Source organism: Chiloscyllium plagiosum, unplaced genomic scaffold (assembly GCF_037043375.1).
Source record: "Chiloscyllium plagiosum isolate Xiang-an unplaced genomic scaffold, Cpla_swu_hap1 HiC_scaffold_2, whole genome shotgun sequence".
NCBI classification, from domain to species: domain Eukaryota; kingdom Metazoa; phylum Chordata; class Chondrichthyes; order Orectolobiformes; family Hemiscylliidae; genus Chiloscyllium; species Chiloscyllium plagiosum.
This window is the reverse complement of record NW_028270140.1, coordinates 102,364,733-102,385,241: the sequence shown is the minus strand read 5'-3', so window position 1 is coordinate 102,385,241 and position 20,509 is coordinate 102,364,733. Positions and strand designations below refer to the sequence as shown.

At 39.6% G+C, this 20,509-nt stretch overlaps 1 protein-coding gene across 15 annotated transcripts in view; it reads right to left on the bottom strand.

Annotated features, from left to right (window-relative positions):
- The window catches only part of mctp1a (multiple C2 domains, transmembrane 1a), a 643,540-nt gene that overhangs the window by 222,337 nt on the left and 400,694 nt on the right, over positions 1-20,509 (bottom strand). For all 15 annotated transcript variants that reach the window (XM_087999145.1, XM_087999160.1, XM_087999167.1 and 12 more), the window contains one exon: positions 11,592-11,694. In XM_087999145.1, the coding sequence (XP_087855271.1) occupies positions 11,592-11,694 (103 nt within the window). The remainder of the gene's footprint in view (positions 1-11,591; positions 11,695-20,509) is intronic.

Below are 20,509 nucleotides of genomic sequence, written 5' to 3'. Positions count from 1 at the left end.
AACAATAACTGTGATAGGAAGAGGTCCTTACATATTCATTAGTATGCCATTAGAGTCTCAGCTGGCACTCTGTCCTCAAATGTCCCCACCCTAATGTAATCAGGTGATGTTGAGAAAGCTTTGGGCTCTCCATTCCATGCTTTCTCATCTGATTAAATGCTGCACTACTTCCGAACTGGTATATAGACATATAGAACACAGAACATTACAGCATGGAGCTGACATTTCAGATTGACAGTCTTATTTTTTTTTCTGGCCATTTTAAAGCTTTGAATTCTATTTTCCACAACTTTTTAGCAGAAACTCTGACTGGTGGTTACAAAATGCAACTACTTTGTTTTGAACCTATCCTCCTTCCATTACTGTTAGACACCATCTTCCACATCATGCCCTTCCAATCTTAAAAAATAGGAGCAGGAGGCGATCATTCACCATTCAAAGCAATCAAATCTGATCATCAACTTCAACACCTTTCTCCCCACACTACTTCAGTACCCCTTTACATCACGGGTATTTAGAAATCTGTTAATCTCTACTATAAACATACTCAACAACTGAGTTTCCACAGCCCTCTGGGATATTCAAATCCGAAGATTCACAACCCTTTGAGTGAACAAATGTTCCTTATCTTGGCCTGAACTGCCTTCCCCCTTATCTTGAAAATTCGTCCTGCAGCTATAGTTTCAGGGGAAGTATCTTACTTGCATCTATCCTGTCCATCCCTTCATGTATTTTATACATTTCAATGAGAACACTTCTCATTCTTCAAAATTCTATAAAATGAATAGCAAAAGAAACAAAGGCGACATGAAGAAGGGTTTTCCTGCAGTGTGCGGATCCCATCTAGAGTACATTGTCTTAAAATTCAGTGGAGACAGGTTTAATTGTGGCTTTGAAAAGAGAATTGGATAATTCTCTGAAAGGACAAAAATGATATAGAAGTGGGACTTAGTTGCTGTTATGGAGAAATGGCAATGAGCACAATGGTCCGATTCATGATTCCAATTGTTCTTCATAGGAAATTGCATCCTTGGAACAGGTCGCAGTAAACCTTTATGCACTCCCCTCTGTGGCAATAAGATCCTTCTGAAGCTAAGAGGGGCAATACTGTACACAGTACTCCAGGCTTGATCTAACTAAGGTTCTATACGATTGGAACAAAACTTTGCCACTCCTATACTCAAATCCTCTTCCCCATTCCTCCAGCAAGGCCTACCATTTCTTCGGTACAAACTTCGGTATGGCAGTCAGAGACAAGGCTTTAAAATAAGGGCTTCATGACCTTGCCATTCAGCAACTTATGAAAATATTGTGCACTCAGTTGCTAGATTAATCAATTTTTGGTTACCTGACCTTTTAGTTGGCTTGTTGTCTTATTGAAAAGTTTCAAAGGATCATTCTTACTGTTGTGTGATGATTGATTCCTTTTGGTTAATCTTGCTAATTAAAGTTGCACTCACATCTTTTGTAAACAAAACTATAAAAAGATATCTTTAAGCTTTCCTTAAAACACAGTCAAAGGTATTGCCCTAAAGATGCTTTAAAGTTGAAATCATTTAGGATCCAACTATAATGAATGAGAAAGCAAATGGGGATGCAGATGAGTTGTGTCAATATCGAAAGCCACAGCTGTTCCAGCACCACAGGTACTGAAAGCTGTCACAGTAAACACACTTGGCAGACTTAGTACAGCTGGCATGGCTAGAACAGTGAGCACATCTGTCACAATCAGTAAACTTGACACAGACAAAATAGTTGGTCTATCTGGTACAATGGGAAATATATAGGATCATTAGCAAATATGACTCCTAAGTAGATTGAAAAGCTGGCACACAAAGTGAAGGACAATGCTCTGAGAGCCATTTCATCTGGATGGACTGGCACAATCTGAACAGGTGGTTTGGCAAGTTTATTTATTAAAATAGGTAAAAAAAAACTGTTAATCTTGCTTTGCTGGCATGTGAGATTATCTGATTCAGTGAATATAAGTAATCTTGCCTCACAGTAACATTTAAAGCAACTTCAAACCCTGGTTTAAAATCAGACAGAATGCTGCAATACATGCCTTTATCTAACTTGAAGAGTTACATTTGACTGTACGTCACATATTTTTGGACTGGTGCTTAATCACCCACTTATTTTAAAATTATTTATATGTTTTTTTCTACAGAGAAAATGCAGAAAAGATTTTTGAGAATAGCTTGAAGAATGTGACACTTCAGTTATGTGGACAGCGTAAAGAAGCTGGCGCTGTTCTGCTTGGAGGAGAGATATCTGATGAGAGTTTTTTTAATTAAGAGAATTTTAGACACAGTGCATAAAGAGAAACTACTCCTGGTTGTGGAAAGGTTTCGATGTGTGAGCCACCGGTTCAAGTCGAATAGCAAAAGAAACAAAGGCAACATGAAGAAGACGTTTTCCTGCAGTGTGCGGTTCCCATCTAGAGTACATTGTCTTAAAGTTCCGTGGAGACAGGTTTAATTGTGGCTTTGAAAAGAGAATTGGATAATTCTCTGAAAGGACAAAAAGGGTATAGAAGTGGGACTTAGTTGCTGTTATGGAGAAATGGCAATGAGCACAATGGTCCGAATTACTGCATTCTATCCTATAATCATTTTATGACTCTATGATCAAAAGTTTGAACATTTCTATTAAAAGTCTCTTATATTTCTTCAAAAATCTTCCTATCAGTTGCTGCTGCTAGTGTTATTTAAATTACAAAATTGCTTTCATTTTCCTCTTTCATCTGAAAGTGTTGATTTAGAATGGGTTAACGTTCCACATACATTGTCCATCTTTTTGTTTGCTGACAAGTAAGCAACCTCCACGCGAGGCTAGATAGTGAGTCTGTTGGCAGACTATCCAATGGTGGAAACCATGGACAGAATTTATTGGGACCCGAACAACATGGATTATGCTGCAGAATCTGGGAGAGTAGCATGATATTCAAACGAGGTCTTTCTCAACATAAGGAGCAACTCACTGTATTTTCGAACAGCATTCTGGGCATGGCGACATGCATTTTTGTACTGCCCTAGTGCGAATCTCAGTAACAGAATTATTCTACGTTGTCAGCCTTATTAACTGCAGATCTCATTTAATTCACATACAGCTTCCTCTCCTACCACTGGCCATGAGGTAACTAGACATCAAAGATTCCTGACATGAAAGAATACCTGGTGACTTCATATCACTACTTGCCTATCTGGGCACTCTTGTTGATACCCAACAACAATCTCTAAGGGCACTCTTCAGGGCACCAGTTACAAGCAACCACATCCATGAACTCCCTACATCTGCCAGCCTCCCAGGACCCTCATGACACTTTTCAATCTGCTTCCAGGATGCTTTTACATTATAAAGCTGGATTTACAGCAGTGATTTGCTGCTGCAAGGACACTTTGCCTGCAGGATCAAGCATCCAGATCATGAATTGAATCAGGCTGAATCAGGCTCTGTTAGTGCTCATTCACCTTGTATCTACCTGGATTTTAACAAGATCCATTCCTTGCCATGTCTTGCTTTTGAGCACTTTTCCCCCTTAGCTAGAGATACCAGGCTGACATTACTTCTGTTGTGCCTTGCTGTTCAGTGCAGACACAAATCAAGGCAGCTTGTCATGTTTGTCAGCAGTCTTCAGCCAAGTCAACAGAGACAGTTTCAGTCAGGGGTTCTGTATCAAGAGTAGTCTCTGGTATCAGTCCAGAGGCCTGGGCAGGGTCAGTCAGCCACTTGGGAAGGTCAGGTTCAGGCTCCTCTTCCCGTAGGGGACAGGACGCACATCACCCTTCTTAGCTCATTCATTTGCGGGATGCAGGCATCATCGACGGGGGCCAGCATTTAATGCCTATCTGTAGCTGCCCTTGAAAATATGGCTATGAGGTGGCTTCTTGAACTACTGCAGTCCTTTTGTTCTAGCTATTTCCTATGGATCAGAAACAAAGTTCCAGGATTTTGACTCTACAACACTGAATGATTGGTGATATATTTCCAAGTAAAGATGGTGCGCAATTTGGAAGGGAACTTGGAGGGTGACATTCCCGTGTATCTGTTGCCCTTTTCCTTCTGCCCTATTGTGGATAGTTTCTCCGGGAATCGAAGAAAGGGAGGAATTAAGTGATTTGAAAGTGGATATCAGAACTATTTGTGCTGGTGGAGGTAAGTTGTCTGTACTAAGTGAGTAGGCAGCACAGAAGGCATGCAGGATTGGTGATATTGGATGGGTGAGAGCAAGTGAGGGAAAATGTTAGATGCAATAGTGAGAGTGGCAGAGCATGAGCATTGGCCAGAGATGTGTGGAGTAGGAGTGATAGAGTGAGTTTGAGTTAGCAGAGAGATGATGTTGGTTTTTACCTGGTGGAGTGGAGAAAGTCATTTATGAACTTTACACATTGGTGGGCATCCCTCCACGCTGAGGCTGTACTGACATGTGTGGCAACCTCTGGCAAGGTTGGATGTCATGTCATGTCATGTTGGAAGGTTGTGGCCTTCTCTGCATCACCCTGCCACAAAGTGAGGGTCAATTTCTTACCCTGCCATGTTCAGAGCAAATATCAGCCAACATGCAGGGGTGCTCTGGACTAACAGTGCCTGTCTGGGTGGCCAATGGCTTTTTAATAAATGGTGCTGATGCCAGAGATGATGGTTAATACCAGGATATCCTGTACAGTGAATCCTACTGGCTACACTGAATGGTAGAATCAGGCTAACATCAGATGACAAGTAGCTAGCTAATGGTGGTAGCTAAAGAAATGAGTTTTGATGAAAGAGTAAGAAATTTCTTTGGGCCTCATGATCCTTCATGATCCAACAAAGTTGACATTGAGTCAAAATATGACAAGAATCAGTTATGTATGTTGGGCATTATATCACTTACAACATTATTCTGTAATTTCTTCAATGCTCAATCTCTATTGGTATGGCATTCCCATTAACAGTTAATAAAGTATATGAATTTTCCTCTTTTTGACATTGGATGCTTTGCTGAAAAATCTACAACTGTTCAGAATTTTGGAATTTGAGCATTCCTACACTCCAAAAGTAGAAACAAATTGCTGAAGTTAAACAACTAATAACTCTTGGGACCCAACAGAAAAACAAGTCTATAGTCTGAAATAAAAACAGAAAGGGCTGTAGAAATTCAGATGGTTACCAGCCTTGGTGCAGAGTGGTGAAGGTGGTGGTGGGGCTGTAGAAATTCAGATGGTTATCAGCCTTGTTGCAGGATGGTGAAGATGGTGGTGGGGGTATAGGATGGAAAAATGTGGAGTAGCAAGACCAGTTTAGTGAGGGAGGTTAACACCATTCCCTGCATCAAAGTGCAGGAACCCAGATGGTGGTGATACCTGCTTTGCATCAGAGTTCAAGACATCTGGTAGCTATTACTTGCCTGCAGGACGACATGGATTGGGACATGAATCCAAAAGGTAGGAATGACAAGACAGTAGAAAACAGTGAAGAGGTTGCTGTGGGTTAGTTAATTATGGTATTAGCACACAGAGTCAGATGAACTAAGTTCAAGAAGCCAAGATATGAAAACAGTTTATGTAAAAATGAGAAATGATAAAGGCGAGAAGTCACTTGTGGGAGTGGTTTATCGGCACCCTAACAGAAACCACATTGGTTAGTTGAAGCGTAAGTAAATAAATAATGAGAGCTACTCAAAAAGGTGCAGTGATAATCATGGGAGATTTAAATTTACATACCGATTAGAAAAATCAGATGAGCAAAGTTAACACTTACATGAGCAAAGGGGCCTCATACCTGATTTAAGGGGCCTCATACCTGAATGTCTAATCTGTTACTTTTTTCAATGTGGTGCTTCTGGCTTAAATAAGTTTGCACTTCCTGCCTGCCATATTAGAGACTTAGGTGTCGATTCAGCATCTAAAAAAACAATGCAGCTGCATCTAATGGCTTTGCCTCTGGGTTGTTTAACACAGTACTTAAAGAAGTGCTTCAATCTTTGCTTTCAACATTATTTGCATTTTTCACTGTTTGTCTATCTTTATACCATAGATTTCAGTGCTACTGAGAGTTTGAATCAGTTTTAAACAACCTAAACATAATGGGCATCCCTTTAGGAAATCCTCTTACTCTTTGTATTCAGAGGATGAGATAGAATTGCAATGATTAAAGGTAGAAGAGTCAACAATTAATTCAAAAGTCCAGCTATGGAAAATATTTTGGTTTAATAAATACCACGACATATCCATTCATAAACAGCTCCTAACTACAATAAGCTAATCTTACACAAGATTACAGAAGGAGAAATAAATGAAGTAGTTAGATTTTGGATGTTAGTGAATAGCTCTTGGAATTTAGGTGGCCCATATATATTATGGTATATAGATTATACATGTACATCAAATACACTGAAGCATGAGGCAAGATTTCATTTGGTTCTGAATCCAATTCATGGCTCTTATGCTCAGCTCTGTGGCCCTCATAAAACAGTTGGGGAGGCTGAAGTTGAGTCGTTTTCTCCGATTTGAACTGTGCCATGAAGCAGTAAAAATATTAATAGAGAATCTGCTTCTTGAAATCTGCTGTTGCATGGGATATCCTGTCCCCATGTCTCCTATGCTGGGTCCAATCCCTAAATTTCTGCAAAGGCCAAGACTGCACTGCAAGTAGAATCTAATCTCGTGACCTGACAGCTCTAGTACTACTGCAAAGAAATGTAACTTCTTTGTGCTTTTTCATATGTATAAATAAACTTAAACAAATTTCCCTATGTCTGTAGCAGGAATAAACTACAAGCTTATTCACTTTTGGAAGAAACGTCAGGGATGCTAAGTTTCTTGGGGTTAGTTTGCATCTTCCCTGACTGAGCAATCCCATGGTAGAATAAGTCTCTTGTTTGATGTAGAAACAAACCCAACTTTTATTTCATGGAGTTGCTCCAGGTAATCTAGGTCAAAATTTAGCCCACAATCTTTTGGTCAATGAATTATAGATGGTGACCACACCAGGTAGATTTATGAATACATATATAACAGCAGAGATATACTTATAAAATGACACAAAATAACAGAATGTAAATCCACTACATTACAGACAATTTTCTGTCGGTTGTTACATTTTCAATCAATAACGATATAGGAAATCAGATTATATTCTAATAAATAAATGGAACATCTTGCTCTGGAGGTATGCCCTCATATTTATCCAGTCAGTACACAAGAGCCTCTTGCTCAATTTGTAACTATTTTAGAGATTAATTTCTTCCATTTCAGGAGCACAAATGACATTTGGCTATATTTTAAATAAATTATGTCAGCTCATACATAAAGGACAAGAAGATCATTACATTGCCTACATTTGCTTCAACAACACCCAAAAAAGTGTTGACATGAAGTTTATTTGGACAGATTGTTTTGCATGGTGAGCATCAATGGTAGTGATGTAAGCAGGTGTGTCCATGCTATGAGCCGAAAATCACTGAATGTGTATAATCACGACACCAATGGACTGAAGCCAGACCAACACAACGAAGTTGTTCATTGAACATGCTGGCAATGTCTTCCTCACCCACTCCTCATAACAACAACCATTATGAAGTGAGATGACATCTGTGATGGGGCTATTTAAAGGCAACTCAACAAGTTGCAGCTGAAGTGCTTTTGATTCACTTACATTCAACCAAACATTTGGGGTTCCTATGGCACCATGATAAAATCCCTATCCCTGAGTAGGAGGTCCAAGTTTAAGTCCCACCTGCTCAGAGCTGCACAGTAACATCTCTGAACAGGCTGATTAGAAAGCACCTCAGGCAAGATTTGGTGGAAACACTGGTGAGTTATGGAGGAATGTGGAAATCTTTGCTGACCACACCAGGAAGACAGGTAGGGGGGTGGTATTTGCAGTACCACTTTCCCTGTAATAGGAGCAGATCAGACACAGGAGGATACAGGGAGGGGAAAACTCTGTGAGGAGGTAAGAGAAGGAGGCCTTAGAAATTCCTGCCTAGGTACCATTCTGTGTATCCTACCACTATTACACAAATGCTTTCCCTTTCACATGTTATATCAGCTCTGATGAAGAGTCATCTAGGCTTAAAACGTTAGCTTGCTCTCTCTCCATACATGCTGTCTGACCTGCTGTGATTTCTAGCATTTTTGGTCTTCAGGTCAAAGTAAAGATAAGCTTCTTTATGAAGTCCATGGAAGGCAAGACCAATTCTGCTTCAGGAGATTCAGATGATCACAGTTAAATGATGCGTGCACTGACAGACTGTCATATTGCCTTCGGTCACTGGCTAGGAGTGTAAAGTGGCTGTACCCTAGCAAAGGACATCAGGCAGAGATGTGTGAGTGCTGGTTACTTTAAGAGCAAATCTGCTAGTCCCACTTTCCTGCCCTTCCCTGTAGCCCAGCATTTTCTTTCCTTCAGGAGCACATCTAATTCCCCCTTGAAAGCCATGATTGAATCTGCCTTCACCAGACTCTCTCAGGCAATGTATTCCAGATGCTAACTGCTCACTGCATAAAAGGTTCTTCTTGTCACCACTGCCTCTTTTGTGAGTCATCTTAAATCATTATCCTCTAGTTCACAATCCTTCCACACCATCTCCTTCTCAACTCATGATATTTATCACCTCAATGTTGAAATATGTTAGGGAAGTGATGGGCTAGTCAGACTGTCCAGACTATCACCACTGATACCAAGGTGACACAGTTCAAAACCAGACTCTTGGGCTCTGAGCTGCTGAAGAACATTCCCTCAGTGAAAATTACAGGAATCAGTAATAGATGTGGTATGACTGAATGGATGGTCCATTAAGGGTGAGGGTACTTAATAAGGGGGTCCAGCTCATTCAGTTCAAAATGGTGCATGTAGTCTCCTCTCTATGTCCTCACTGTTTCTGACTGAGAAAACCTCTGGATCCCAGGAGGTGTTTACAGGCCCTCCTAATTGCATGGTTATGGATGAAATAGCACGTCATCAAGAGCACTGAGACCCTCTCAGACATATACTGCAGAGATTCTGCTACTGATAATCATTTAAGAACAGAGGACCATCAATGAGAACCATGAAACAACACATTTTACAATGGAGCAAACCATTGGTCTGCCAACAGATTTCACTACGTAGATTAGATTGACCAGAAATACCTGTGAAATTATAATACAACCATAAAATTTGTTTAAAAAATAATTTAAATACAATGCTATTGACAAGATAACACAATGTATTTATGCTCAATTGACTTGAGCAGTGCACAGACAATAAAAGCTAGATCCAGCAACTAACTAGAAAGATGTGTTCTTAATTCGATCTACAGAATCAGCATGTCAGCATGCCACACATACAGAGCTGAATTGTAGGCTGAACCAGTATCTCAATCCCAACATAAGTTTCAATGTTGTGACGTACAGCCACTTAACGTTCTGTGCGCTATTAAACTGCTTTGAGGTGAGATTTGCCTCCCATCTGAGAAGCAGCTTCCATCTCTGAGAGTTGCCAGTCACTCAAATGGCCAGGAGATCCATGTTCCAAATAGAATTATCCAAATAATTGGTGGTATTGCAGTTCTCCCCCAAATCACCACCAGCAGTTTGAGTAATAAAAACTGGGAGGCATCTGCCTGGGTGGCTAGACTCTACTTGACATGGGGAAAGGTGTAGTGGGACCAGAAAGAGGGCCTTGTGACCATTAATTGGCCGTGACTGTCCTAATTGGTCCACAGGTGAGCAGTCTGTCTAATACTTCCTTGAACAGGGATACCAGTAGGTCTCCAGCGTCTGCAGACCTCACTTTCTCCTACCAGTAGGTGTAGCCTGGGGCGGGCTGGGAATGGGCCCATGGCACAGATAAGTAACATGTGGCAGAGAGAAGCAGGGTTTGTGGGTGGGTGTCATAGGCAGAGGGTCACAGCAAGGTCATGAATCGCAATAAGCCTCCCCTTCCAAATGGCCTGGCCCTCAGTTAGGAACTAAATGCTTTTGTACTGGGACACCTCACTTAGTAAAGGTGGCAAGCGGGTCATATGATTTTAATTATCGCACATACGAGTTAATATCATTGACAGTGAGATGAAGCCCTGAAGTGATCATTAATTGGCAACCTAAAAGCTAGAATTTAATGCAAGGTAAGAAGGTTGAGATTGGCCTTTCTAATCAGAATTTAATTCTCTTGGGAGCCAGGGAGACAGTAGGTTGCATGTAAGACTCACCATTTCACCTAATCTATGGCTATATATCTGCAAGATCAGCACCAGCAAGAGAAAAAATTTCTATCCTTCGTTTCTAAAGCCTTGGCAGCACTGGGGTCAAGCTGAATGGTCTTAGTTTGGACTTTGCTTTTTTTGAACAAGTGTGTAATATTTGCAATCCCTCAAACACCTGGTACTGTCCTTGAGTCTAAGGAAGATCAAAAAATTATGACAAGCTTTTTAGCAATTTTCACGGTCACTTTCTTCTGTATTGGAAGCACCTTATCTGTTACTCATGTCTTATCAACTTTAATGACAGACAGCCTATCCAATATTCCCTTTTCAGTAATTTTAAATCCTTCAAGAGCTATCCTAAGCAGCATTTTCTGGTTTGGTAAAAACACTTTGTAGCTCACTTACTGAATATCTCTGCCATGTGTCCTATTTGCCTGCACAAATAATCCACACCTCCTCCTATCACCGTTTTACTATACATATTCCAAAGAATTTATTTTTAGTAAGGAGACAGCTACTTGATTGTGGCTATTAGTATTTGAGCACCTGAAACAAACTGGTGATTTACAGGTTAATTGTCCATGTCTTATTTGATTAGGGGGTTTAAATCAAGAGGCATTATTACAGGTAAAGAGCACAATTATGGGAGATATTGAGAATCTATCCCAGAAATTTGTGGAGGCTACATTACTGAAGATACTTAAGGAGGAAGTAGATAGATTTTTGAAATGTTGAGGAGTTGAGCCCTGTGAGGAGCTGGTATGAAAAAAGAATTGATCAGCCATGGTTTAATTGAATAGCAGGGTGGGTTTGAGGGGCTGATTGGCCTAATTCTGTTTCTATTTCTTCTATCTTTCCTCTCCCATTAGACTGAAAACATGCTGCTGTAGAAAATTCCCCTTGACCCCACACTCAATAACTCTGGCCCGTCTTTACACTGTTGTACTACATTCCCAATTTATATTCAAATGATTAACATCATCCATTGCAATGACTCTACCATCCTTCCACGTCTTCATAATATTATTGCAAATTTGTTCCTCTGTATGTTTCCCATTGTTTAATGGCCAATAAACCACTCAGAGCAAAGTACTTGCAACTTTTTTGTTCCTTATTTCTAACCAAAAAGATTCTGTCCGTGATCCCTCTGGGACTGCCTCTCTATATGTTGGCAAAGTTCTCCTTAAATACTGCCACACCATTTTAAATATATATTTCTATTAACATGTGATTGAAATATAGGTTTAATTATTTGTAAAACAATTCTTAAGCTATAATAATTACTAGATACTGTACTAGCGATGGCACATTTTTTATTAGTGCTGCTAAAGCAGATTTTACCAGTTGTCACTGAAACAAGGATCTTTATTACCTATGAATTTTCACAAAGCAAAGCTGAAATCACTGTGCTCATACTCACAAAGTGAAGACTTTGTTCCATTCAGGGTTGAGACTTCTATGGACAGTGTGTGTCTGCAGTCTGTCGTTGTTCAATTCAATCACACAAAATGGGTCACTGCTCCCTAAAGAAAAGCCATTTTTAAATATATCATTTGTTATAACCTGGGAATTACAAACTAAGAATCAAAAATTAGTTGAACTGATAGGATTTCAAAAACTGCATCAGAGCTTTAGCTGTGCAGCTGAAACAATAAGTAACACTTCATCTAGGTGACAAATTTTCTCCTATTCCTGACTTCTCCTGTTTCAATGTGTTTTTAGCATCATATACCTCTTGCACCAGGAAGGTAGGACCATTAGAATTATGGAGCTCACTCTGTTCATCCTTTTCCAAAATCATCTAGTGGCTGTTAAATGTGCAAGATTATGACATGCACGTGATAAAACTTACATGGCTTTTGGCACAGACAATTAAGAGATGAACTAATTGAGACATTTAAGATTATTAAATTATATGATAAAAGTAAATCAAGACAAACCATTATCTCTGATGGAGAAGACCATAACAAGGAGGCAAAAACATTCAAATTATAGTGATGACAACAAGAATTAATTCTGTAACACAGGATTGCAAAAGATTGGAATTCCTCACTCCAAAACAATGTTGAAGCTTTTTCAACAAAACATTTTAAAAATTGAGATAGATTTATTTTCTCCTGTAAGGATAATAAAAGGTACCAAATGAAATTAGGCAAATAGAATTCAGAAAGAGACTGGCTATGACCTAAATGAGTAGCAACAGAGGCAATCCATTACAGTATGTAATGGAACTGAGGAGGGAGCAAGCCATCCAAGATCTGGTCCTGTGTAAGGAGACAGGAGTAATTAATGACCTCATAGTTAGGGATCCTCTTGGAAGGAGTGATCACAGTATGGTTAAATTTTGAATACAGATGGAGAGTGTGAAGATAAAATCCAATACCAGGGTCCTGTGCTTAAACAAGGAAGGCTACAATAGAATGAGGGAGTACTTGGCTAAAGTAGACTCGAAACAAAGATTTTATGGTGGGACAGTTGATGAGCAGTGGAAGACTTTCAAAGTGCTCAGCAAAAGTATATTCCAGGAAAAAGGAAGGACTGTAAGAAAAGGGGTAATCTGCCATGGGTGTCTAAGGAAATAAGGGAGATTATCAAACTGAAAGAGAGGGCATACAAAGTGGCCAAAACCAGCATGAAACTAGAAGATTGGGAAAACTTTAAAGGTCAACAGAAAGCCCAAAAACAGCTTTAAAGAAAAGTAAGATAGAACATAAGAAAAAAAATGGCATAGAATATAAATACAGATAGCAAAGGTTTCTATACATATAAAAAGCGGAAAAGAGTGGCTAAAGTATCGTGGGTCCTTTAGAGGATGAGAAGGGGCATTTGGTTATTGGATATGATTAAATGGCTGAGGCATCAAACGGGTATTTTGTATTGGTCTTCACAGTGGAGGATACTAATAACATGCCACTGATTGACAAAGAAATGAAGGTAGGTGAGAACCTGGAAACAACCATTATTACGGAAGAGCTAGTGTTGGGCAAGGTAATGGAGCTAAGGATAAATAAGTCTCCTGGCCTTGATGGAATGCATCCAGGGTACTAAAAGAGATGGTGGGAGAAATAGCAAGTGCACTAGCGGTAATTTTCCAAAATAGACTCCGGGCAGTCCCAGCAGATTTGAAAACAGCAAATGTGATGCCACTGTTTAAAAAGGGAGGTAGACAAAAGATGGAAAATTATAGACTGGTTAGTTTAACCTCTGTAGTGGGGAAGGTGCATGAGTCGATTATCAAGGAAGAAATAGCAAGGCATCTTGATAGAAATTGTCCCATTGGACAGACACAGCATGGGTTCATGAAGGGCAGGTCATGCTTAACAAATCTTTTGGAATTCTATGAAGACATTACAAGCAAGGTGGACAACAGGGACACAGTGGATGTGGTTCAGCTAGATTTCAAAAAAGGCCTTCAACAAGGTACCATACAAGAGGCTGCTGTACAAGATAAGGATGCATGGTGTTACGAGTAAAATGTTAACGTGGATAGAGGATTGGTTGACTAATAGGAAGCAAAGAGTGGGGATAAATGAGTGCTATTCTGGCTAACAATCAGTGACTAGTGGTGTGCCTCAGGGATTAGTTTTGGGACTGCAATTATTTACAATTTATATAGATGATTTGGAGTGGGGGACTACATGTAAGGTGTTAAAGATTGCAGATGACACAAAGATGAGTGGCAGAGCGAAGTGTGCAGAGGACTGTGAAACTTTGCAGAGGAACATAGATACATTGAGTGAGTGGGAAAAGGTCTGGCAAATGGAAAACAATGTTAATAAATGTGAAATGGAAAACAATGTTAATAAATGTGAAGTCATTCATTTTTGGTAGTATTAACAGCAAAAAGGATTATTACTTGAATAGAAAAATGTTATAGCATGCTGCTATGCAGAGGGACCTGGGTGTCCTTATGCATGAATCACAAAAGGTTGGTCTTCAGGTACAAGTAATTAGAAAGGCAAATGGAATTTTGCCCTTCATTGCTAAAGGGATTGAGTTTAAAAGCAGAGAGGTAATGTTGCAGCTGTACAAGGTGCTGGTGAGGCCACATCTGGAGTATTGTGTGCAGCTTTGGTCTCCTTACTTGAGAAAGGATGTACTGGTACTGGAGGGGGTGTAGAGGAGGTTCACTAGGTTGATTCTGGAGTTGAGGGGGTTGGCTTATGAGGAGAGACTGAGTAGATTGGGTTTATATTTATTGGAATTCAGAAGAATGAGGAGCGATCTTATAGAAACATATAAAATTATGAAGGGAATATACAAGCTAACGGTAGAGAGGATTTTTCCATTGGCAGGTGAAACTAGGACATAGCCTCAAGATTAGAGAGAGCAGATTTAGGACTGAATTGAGAAGGAACTTCTTCACCCAGAGGATTGTTAATCTATGGAATTCCTTGCCCAGCAAAGTAGTTGATGCTATTTTAGTAAAGGTTTTTAAAGCTAAGGTAGATTTGTTTAAAAAAGGGAATTAAGGGATACAGTGAGAGCATGGGTAGGAGTCCACAAAAAGATCAGCCATGATCTTATTGAATGGCGGAGCAGACTTGAAGGGCTGGATGTCCTACTCTTGCTCCTAGTTCTTATGTTCTGATCTCACATCAGCCTATCCTCACATCTATTAAAAAATAGGCAATCTTTTGACTCAACTACATGAACTCTGATTTTGATGGACTATGGTATTAACTTAAAGTATTCAAAAGAAAACTCTACAGCTGAATAAAGCAGTGTTATACTACACTTTTGTTTTCATTATTAAAAGGTTTCAGTGACAAACTTTATAATCTTGGTGTGAATGATGTTCCATTCCATATTTGCAAATGCAGTTCACTTCCTTCCTGTTGATATGATCCATTAATAAATTAGCTGTCACTAATTCTGGGAGTTCAGTATAACGGCAATGACCTGCATATCTGTGCTGTTTTGGCTTGTTCAATATTGCTGTTCATGTAACCTGCAAGCAAGATGGTTCGGGTATTGCTCACTGATGTTACTACTTATAGCTCCCCTATGAATTACAAAACCTTTCCCTGCTGTTGAGAAATACTTCTGCCGATATAGAATAGGCAACAAATTTAATAGATAGTCCCAGTGACAAAAACACTCATCTCAATGGGGTCCTGCCACATTACCAGATGCTGAGATGACTGCAACCCCTTTGATGGCACAGATCAAAGAGGTCTTTCATAAGGCTGTAGCATATAGCACAATTCAGGCCATTAAACTGACACCTGCCAAATAAGTTAATTAATTTAAAAAGATATAGAAACAAAGATGTACTTAAAATCATGCTTCTGAAAAAGAAACACACCAAGATTCTCAGAGAAAAAGAAATGAGAAGCAATTGTGTAGGTTCATGAGAACTGAATGTTTACTATGGGTATTGAAATATCAAGCGGACTATAAGCTTGCTTAAAGCATTTACTCTTAGGTATTAATAAACTGACAATTGCCTTTGAAAATCATTCTCAATGTGTTACTCAAGCACTTTTCTGATGAGTTGTTTATCTTATAAACACAAAAGGAGTTTTCAGTTAAACCCTTTAAACATGCACAAAAATGTTTGAGTTACATTTGTGGCTTTCTCATGTAGTCTTTTCAAAGTAGTGATTCCACATACACAGTCTTTTGAAGTTGTTTTTGTTTATCATTCTTTAATTTACTTCTATATTAAAATGTAAATGGATCTAATAAGTTCAAATAATTACCCTGGAATCAGCATGGTCTTTCACTAATCGCGAGGGCAGGTTCGACAATAATGCTTAAAATATAAATGTTTTTTACATTTCAGACAAGCTTTCTTTCTGGCATCTTTACAACTCTCAATCTGAACGTATATAAAGCATCCCTCTCGTAATCTCTGCATAATGCTCTGTACAGATTGTGAATTGGAACATTGGCCTATTGGCTGAAGTGTCAAGTTTTTTTTTCCTTTCTCAGTTTTTGTCAAAAACAATGCTGCCCTCTTTAGGTCAGTATTTCACAGAAGGATTAAAAAAAATCAACATCAGATAAAGCAGTTCAAAATCCATTTGGAGTATTGAAAAATAGAATGAGTAAAACATAGAACCAAGGGTGGCACAGTGGCTCAGTGGTTAGCACTGCTACCTCAAAGCACCAAGGACCCAGGTTTGGCTCCACCCTTGGGTGACTGTCAGTGTGAAGTTTGCACATTTTCCCTGTGTCTGTGTGGGTTTCCTCTGGGTGCTCTGGTTTCCTCTCACAGGCTAGGTGGATTAGCCTTGGGAAATGGACAACTGCATGCATAGGGTAGGGGTGGGTCTAGATGGGATGCTTTTCATGTGGACGTGATGGGCCAAATGGCCTGCTTCCACAATGAAGGGATTCTAAGAGCCCTGACATATTGCTCCACGGACATTTCTAAAAAGGACTTTTATTTAACAGCAAGCCTCATATATTGGTCACATATTCCTGTCAAACCCACACAGCACTTACCTTTAAAGCTAGTTTACAGAACATTATTAAACAGTGGAATAGGCTTAAAGGGCCATATGGCCTCCACCTGCTCCTTTCCTCTACTCTGATGCTCTTAACATCAAGTTTAAGGCAGTGAATTTATTACTTAGGATGCTTATTTCACATGCACATAATGATGAAATATGTTAATAGCTTGTATAAATTGTAGTTTTAAGTGACTTTCTTAGGTTTGTCAAATTAAAAAGAAATTGATTTTTATGATAATTTGAAATGCAGGGGCATTTTTATGAAGCTGAACTTTGTGTTAAATAAAATTAAGCTTTAAGTTACTTATGGTGGTGTTCTCAGCCACTAAGGCCAAGGTGTATTTCTTAGACTGTCACAATCACTTTAATTGAATCTTGTAAACTTTGAGTTACATGCATGTGCATTGGAGATAATAGTGACCAGTAGCGAGGCTGCAATACTGGAAATCTGCAGTTCGAATGGGAACATTTACATAGACAGTGATAATCCAAATGTTTATATGTAGTAGCACTTTAATTTCCAAATTAATTTAATTTCCAAATTAAATGTGGCACCAGAGTAATAAATAAATGTTAAAAGTATATATGCATTCAGTCAATAAAAATTTGCTTCCATTCTCCCACAGAAGATTAATCGGCTCATTAGAACTTTTGTTGCAGTAAAAATGCTGCAGAAGTGATTGCTGCTGTTGTTAGCACATGCATGATATTCCTTTTGTCCAGTGTTTCAAGCAGCTTTTAATCAAATTATTGTACATGGGTTAAGGCTTTTGTTAAGATAGAGGGTAAATATATGCACTAGTTAATATAGTGAATTGTGAGCTGAAAATAATTTTTTTAGATAGTATTAAAGATGTATCTCCAGGCTTATTTAAGAAAATATTGTAAAATCTTGAGTGAGCAAGTAACTGAACACTAAGAAAGCAAGCTTAGAGCCATCTTGTCCGAGGTGTGTTTGTATCCCTGAGGGCAAAGTAACCTGGCAGAAGTGTGCAAATATTCAGTACGTCTAAGCACCAAAGTGCTGAAGTGGTGTCTGAATTAGTCTGAGACTAGGAACAACAATGTAGTGAGTTTAGTGCTTTGCTGATGCCGATTTGCATGAACAAAGGATCATAGATTTGAACATATGAACAAGGACCAAGGGTAGGCCACTCAGCCCTTTGAATACGATTATGCCTGATCTGTAACCTGTACATTCCTGCATTTCTCCAATCTTTCAACCTCTTGGTAGTCACAAATCCATCAACTTTTGTCTTAAAAATATTGGAAGATTTCGTATCCTATGCCTTTTAAGGAAGGGAATTCCAAGGACTCACAAGAGTGAGCCATGGAACATGCAGGGATATTCTTCTGAAGAAACAGTTGCATAATGGCTGAGATAAAAATCTGGCAATCTGAGTGGCCAGGAACTTGCTGTAATGCACATAGTGAAGATTTTCACCTTCTAGTTTCTCAGTGGAGGAGAGTAAAATTGGAAGTGGCCAGTTGAGGTTTTAATGAGATGCAAATACAAGAAATAAGGTAGTTATTGCTCCATGGCGAGAGTCTGAGGGTCACTATTTAATAGTTGAGGGGAAATTGGGAAAACCTTTCTTGAGATGTGGTGGAAATATAGAAACAAAAACAGAAATTACTGGAAAAGCTCAGCAAGTCTGGCAGCATCAGTGGAGAGAAATCAGAATTAACATTTCGGGTCAAGGGAACACACCGCTTGGGAGGATTGTGGAGACATGTATTCTTGCAACTTTTAAGCAGCATCTGGAGGAGCACTTAAAATTCCAGGTCAGAGTAGGCTTTGCACTAAGTGCAAATAAATGGGATTAATATAGTTGGGTGATTAACATTGTTGGTCAGTATCGCATCATAGACCAAAGGGCCCACTTCTCTGCTGTATGACTCTCTCTATGATTCTCTCTAATGACATCAAGAATCTGATATTTTTCATTCTTCATGTATTTACCCACATTTCTCTCCATTACTCATGCCAAAGCAGGGAGGAGAATATTTCACCCTGTTATTGGCTTTCATGTGCAAGTGATGCCATACTTTTGAACTGAAAAAGAAAGAAATGACAGAATACAGATATTCAGAAGTGAATGTCCAGAAATATATTAATGACACAACTTCCTGTTAATCAACCTCTAACTGCTTCTCAATTAACTTGCATGGTCAGCAATTTTCAATGTGCATAATATCAGTCAACAATGTTTAGCAAACATTTGATCAATATTGGCAGTTGCTGTACATAAAAGTTGAAAATATTATTTTCATATGGAAAACAAGAAAGAATAATTTTTACTTTTGATAGTAGTAGGAAATATTCAGTTCAGTCTTCCTTGATTCCAAAGTGGATGACCCCCTATTGAACTCCAGCTGCAACTGTTTTGGCCATTTACTTAATCAAGATAAACAGCCCTGCAACACAGTGCCTTCTGCTCGGCAGATGAGAATTCTACCAGTGAGATGTTTAAAAGTTAAGATTGTGACTTTTTGAACGACAAGAAAAATAAAAGCTGGTGAATGCAGAACTGCCTGAATATACTCCAACAAAATAAAAATACGTGAAGCTTTAATATGGGCAGCACGGTGGCACAGTGGTTAGCACTGCTGCCTCACAGCCCCAGAGACCCGGGTTCAATTCCCGCCTCAGGCGACTAACTGTGTGGAGTTTGCACATTCTCCCCGTGTCTGCGTGGGTTTCCTCCGGGTACTCCGGTTTCCTCCCACAGTCCAAAGATGTGCAGGTCAAGTGAATTGGCCATGCAAAATTGCCCCTAGTGTTAGGTAAAGGGGTAAATGTAGGGGAATGGGTGGGTTGCGCTTCGGCGGGTTGGTGTGGACTTGTTGGGCCGAAGGGCCTGTTTCCACAATGTAAGTAATCTAATCTAATCTAATCTAATATACTGCAGAACTGCTGTACAAACATGACATGGGTTGTAACCTTAGACCCCTCTTATTTCTCATCTAAATGTGATCCTTCAACAATATAATCTAAAAATACATTCAAGTTCACATACACATTGATGGCATCCATTTAATAGTACAATGGCAGCAATGAACCCCCTCCACTAACTAAGTTGTCAAATTACTAACTCAATTCCACCAGTGTTTGATCACTGAGAAGTTTTCCCCAATATCGGGAATAGAAAAGAATCCCCACAGTGTGGAAGCAGACCATTCAGCCCATCGAGTCCACTCCAAAGAGCATCCCACCAAGACCCAAACCCCCTACCTTGTAACTCTACATTGTCCATGGATAATCCACCCAGCCTGCACATTCCTGGACACCATGGGCAATTTAACATGACCAATCCACCTAACTTACACATCTTTGGGCGGTGCTTGAAACCTGGAGCAACCAGAGGAAACCCGCACAGACATGGGGAGCATGTGCAAACTCCACACGTACAGCCGCCCAAGGGTGAAATCGAATGGGTCCCTGGTACTGTGAGGCAGCATTACTAAGCACTGAGCCACTGTGCCAAATAGAAACATATAAAATAGAAACATTAAAAATAGAAGCAGAAGTAGCCCAGAAGTAGCCTGCTCCACCATTCATTATGATCACGACTGATAAACTCGATAGCCTATATCTGCTTCCCCCCATAGCAGATGACACCAAAATTAGAGGTGTAGTGGACAACGAAGAAGGCTGCCTCAGATTATAACGGGATCTTGATCAGATGGGCCAATGGGCTGAGAAGTGGCAGATGGGGTTTAGTTTAGATAAATGTGAGGTGCCGTATTTTAGAAAAGCAAATCAGAGCAGAACTTATACATTTAATGGAAAGGTCCTGGGGAGTGTTGCTGAACAAAGGAACCTTCGAGTGCAGGTTCATAGTTCCTTGAAAGTAGAGTCGCAGGTAGATAGGAT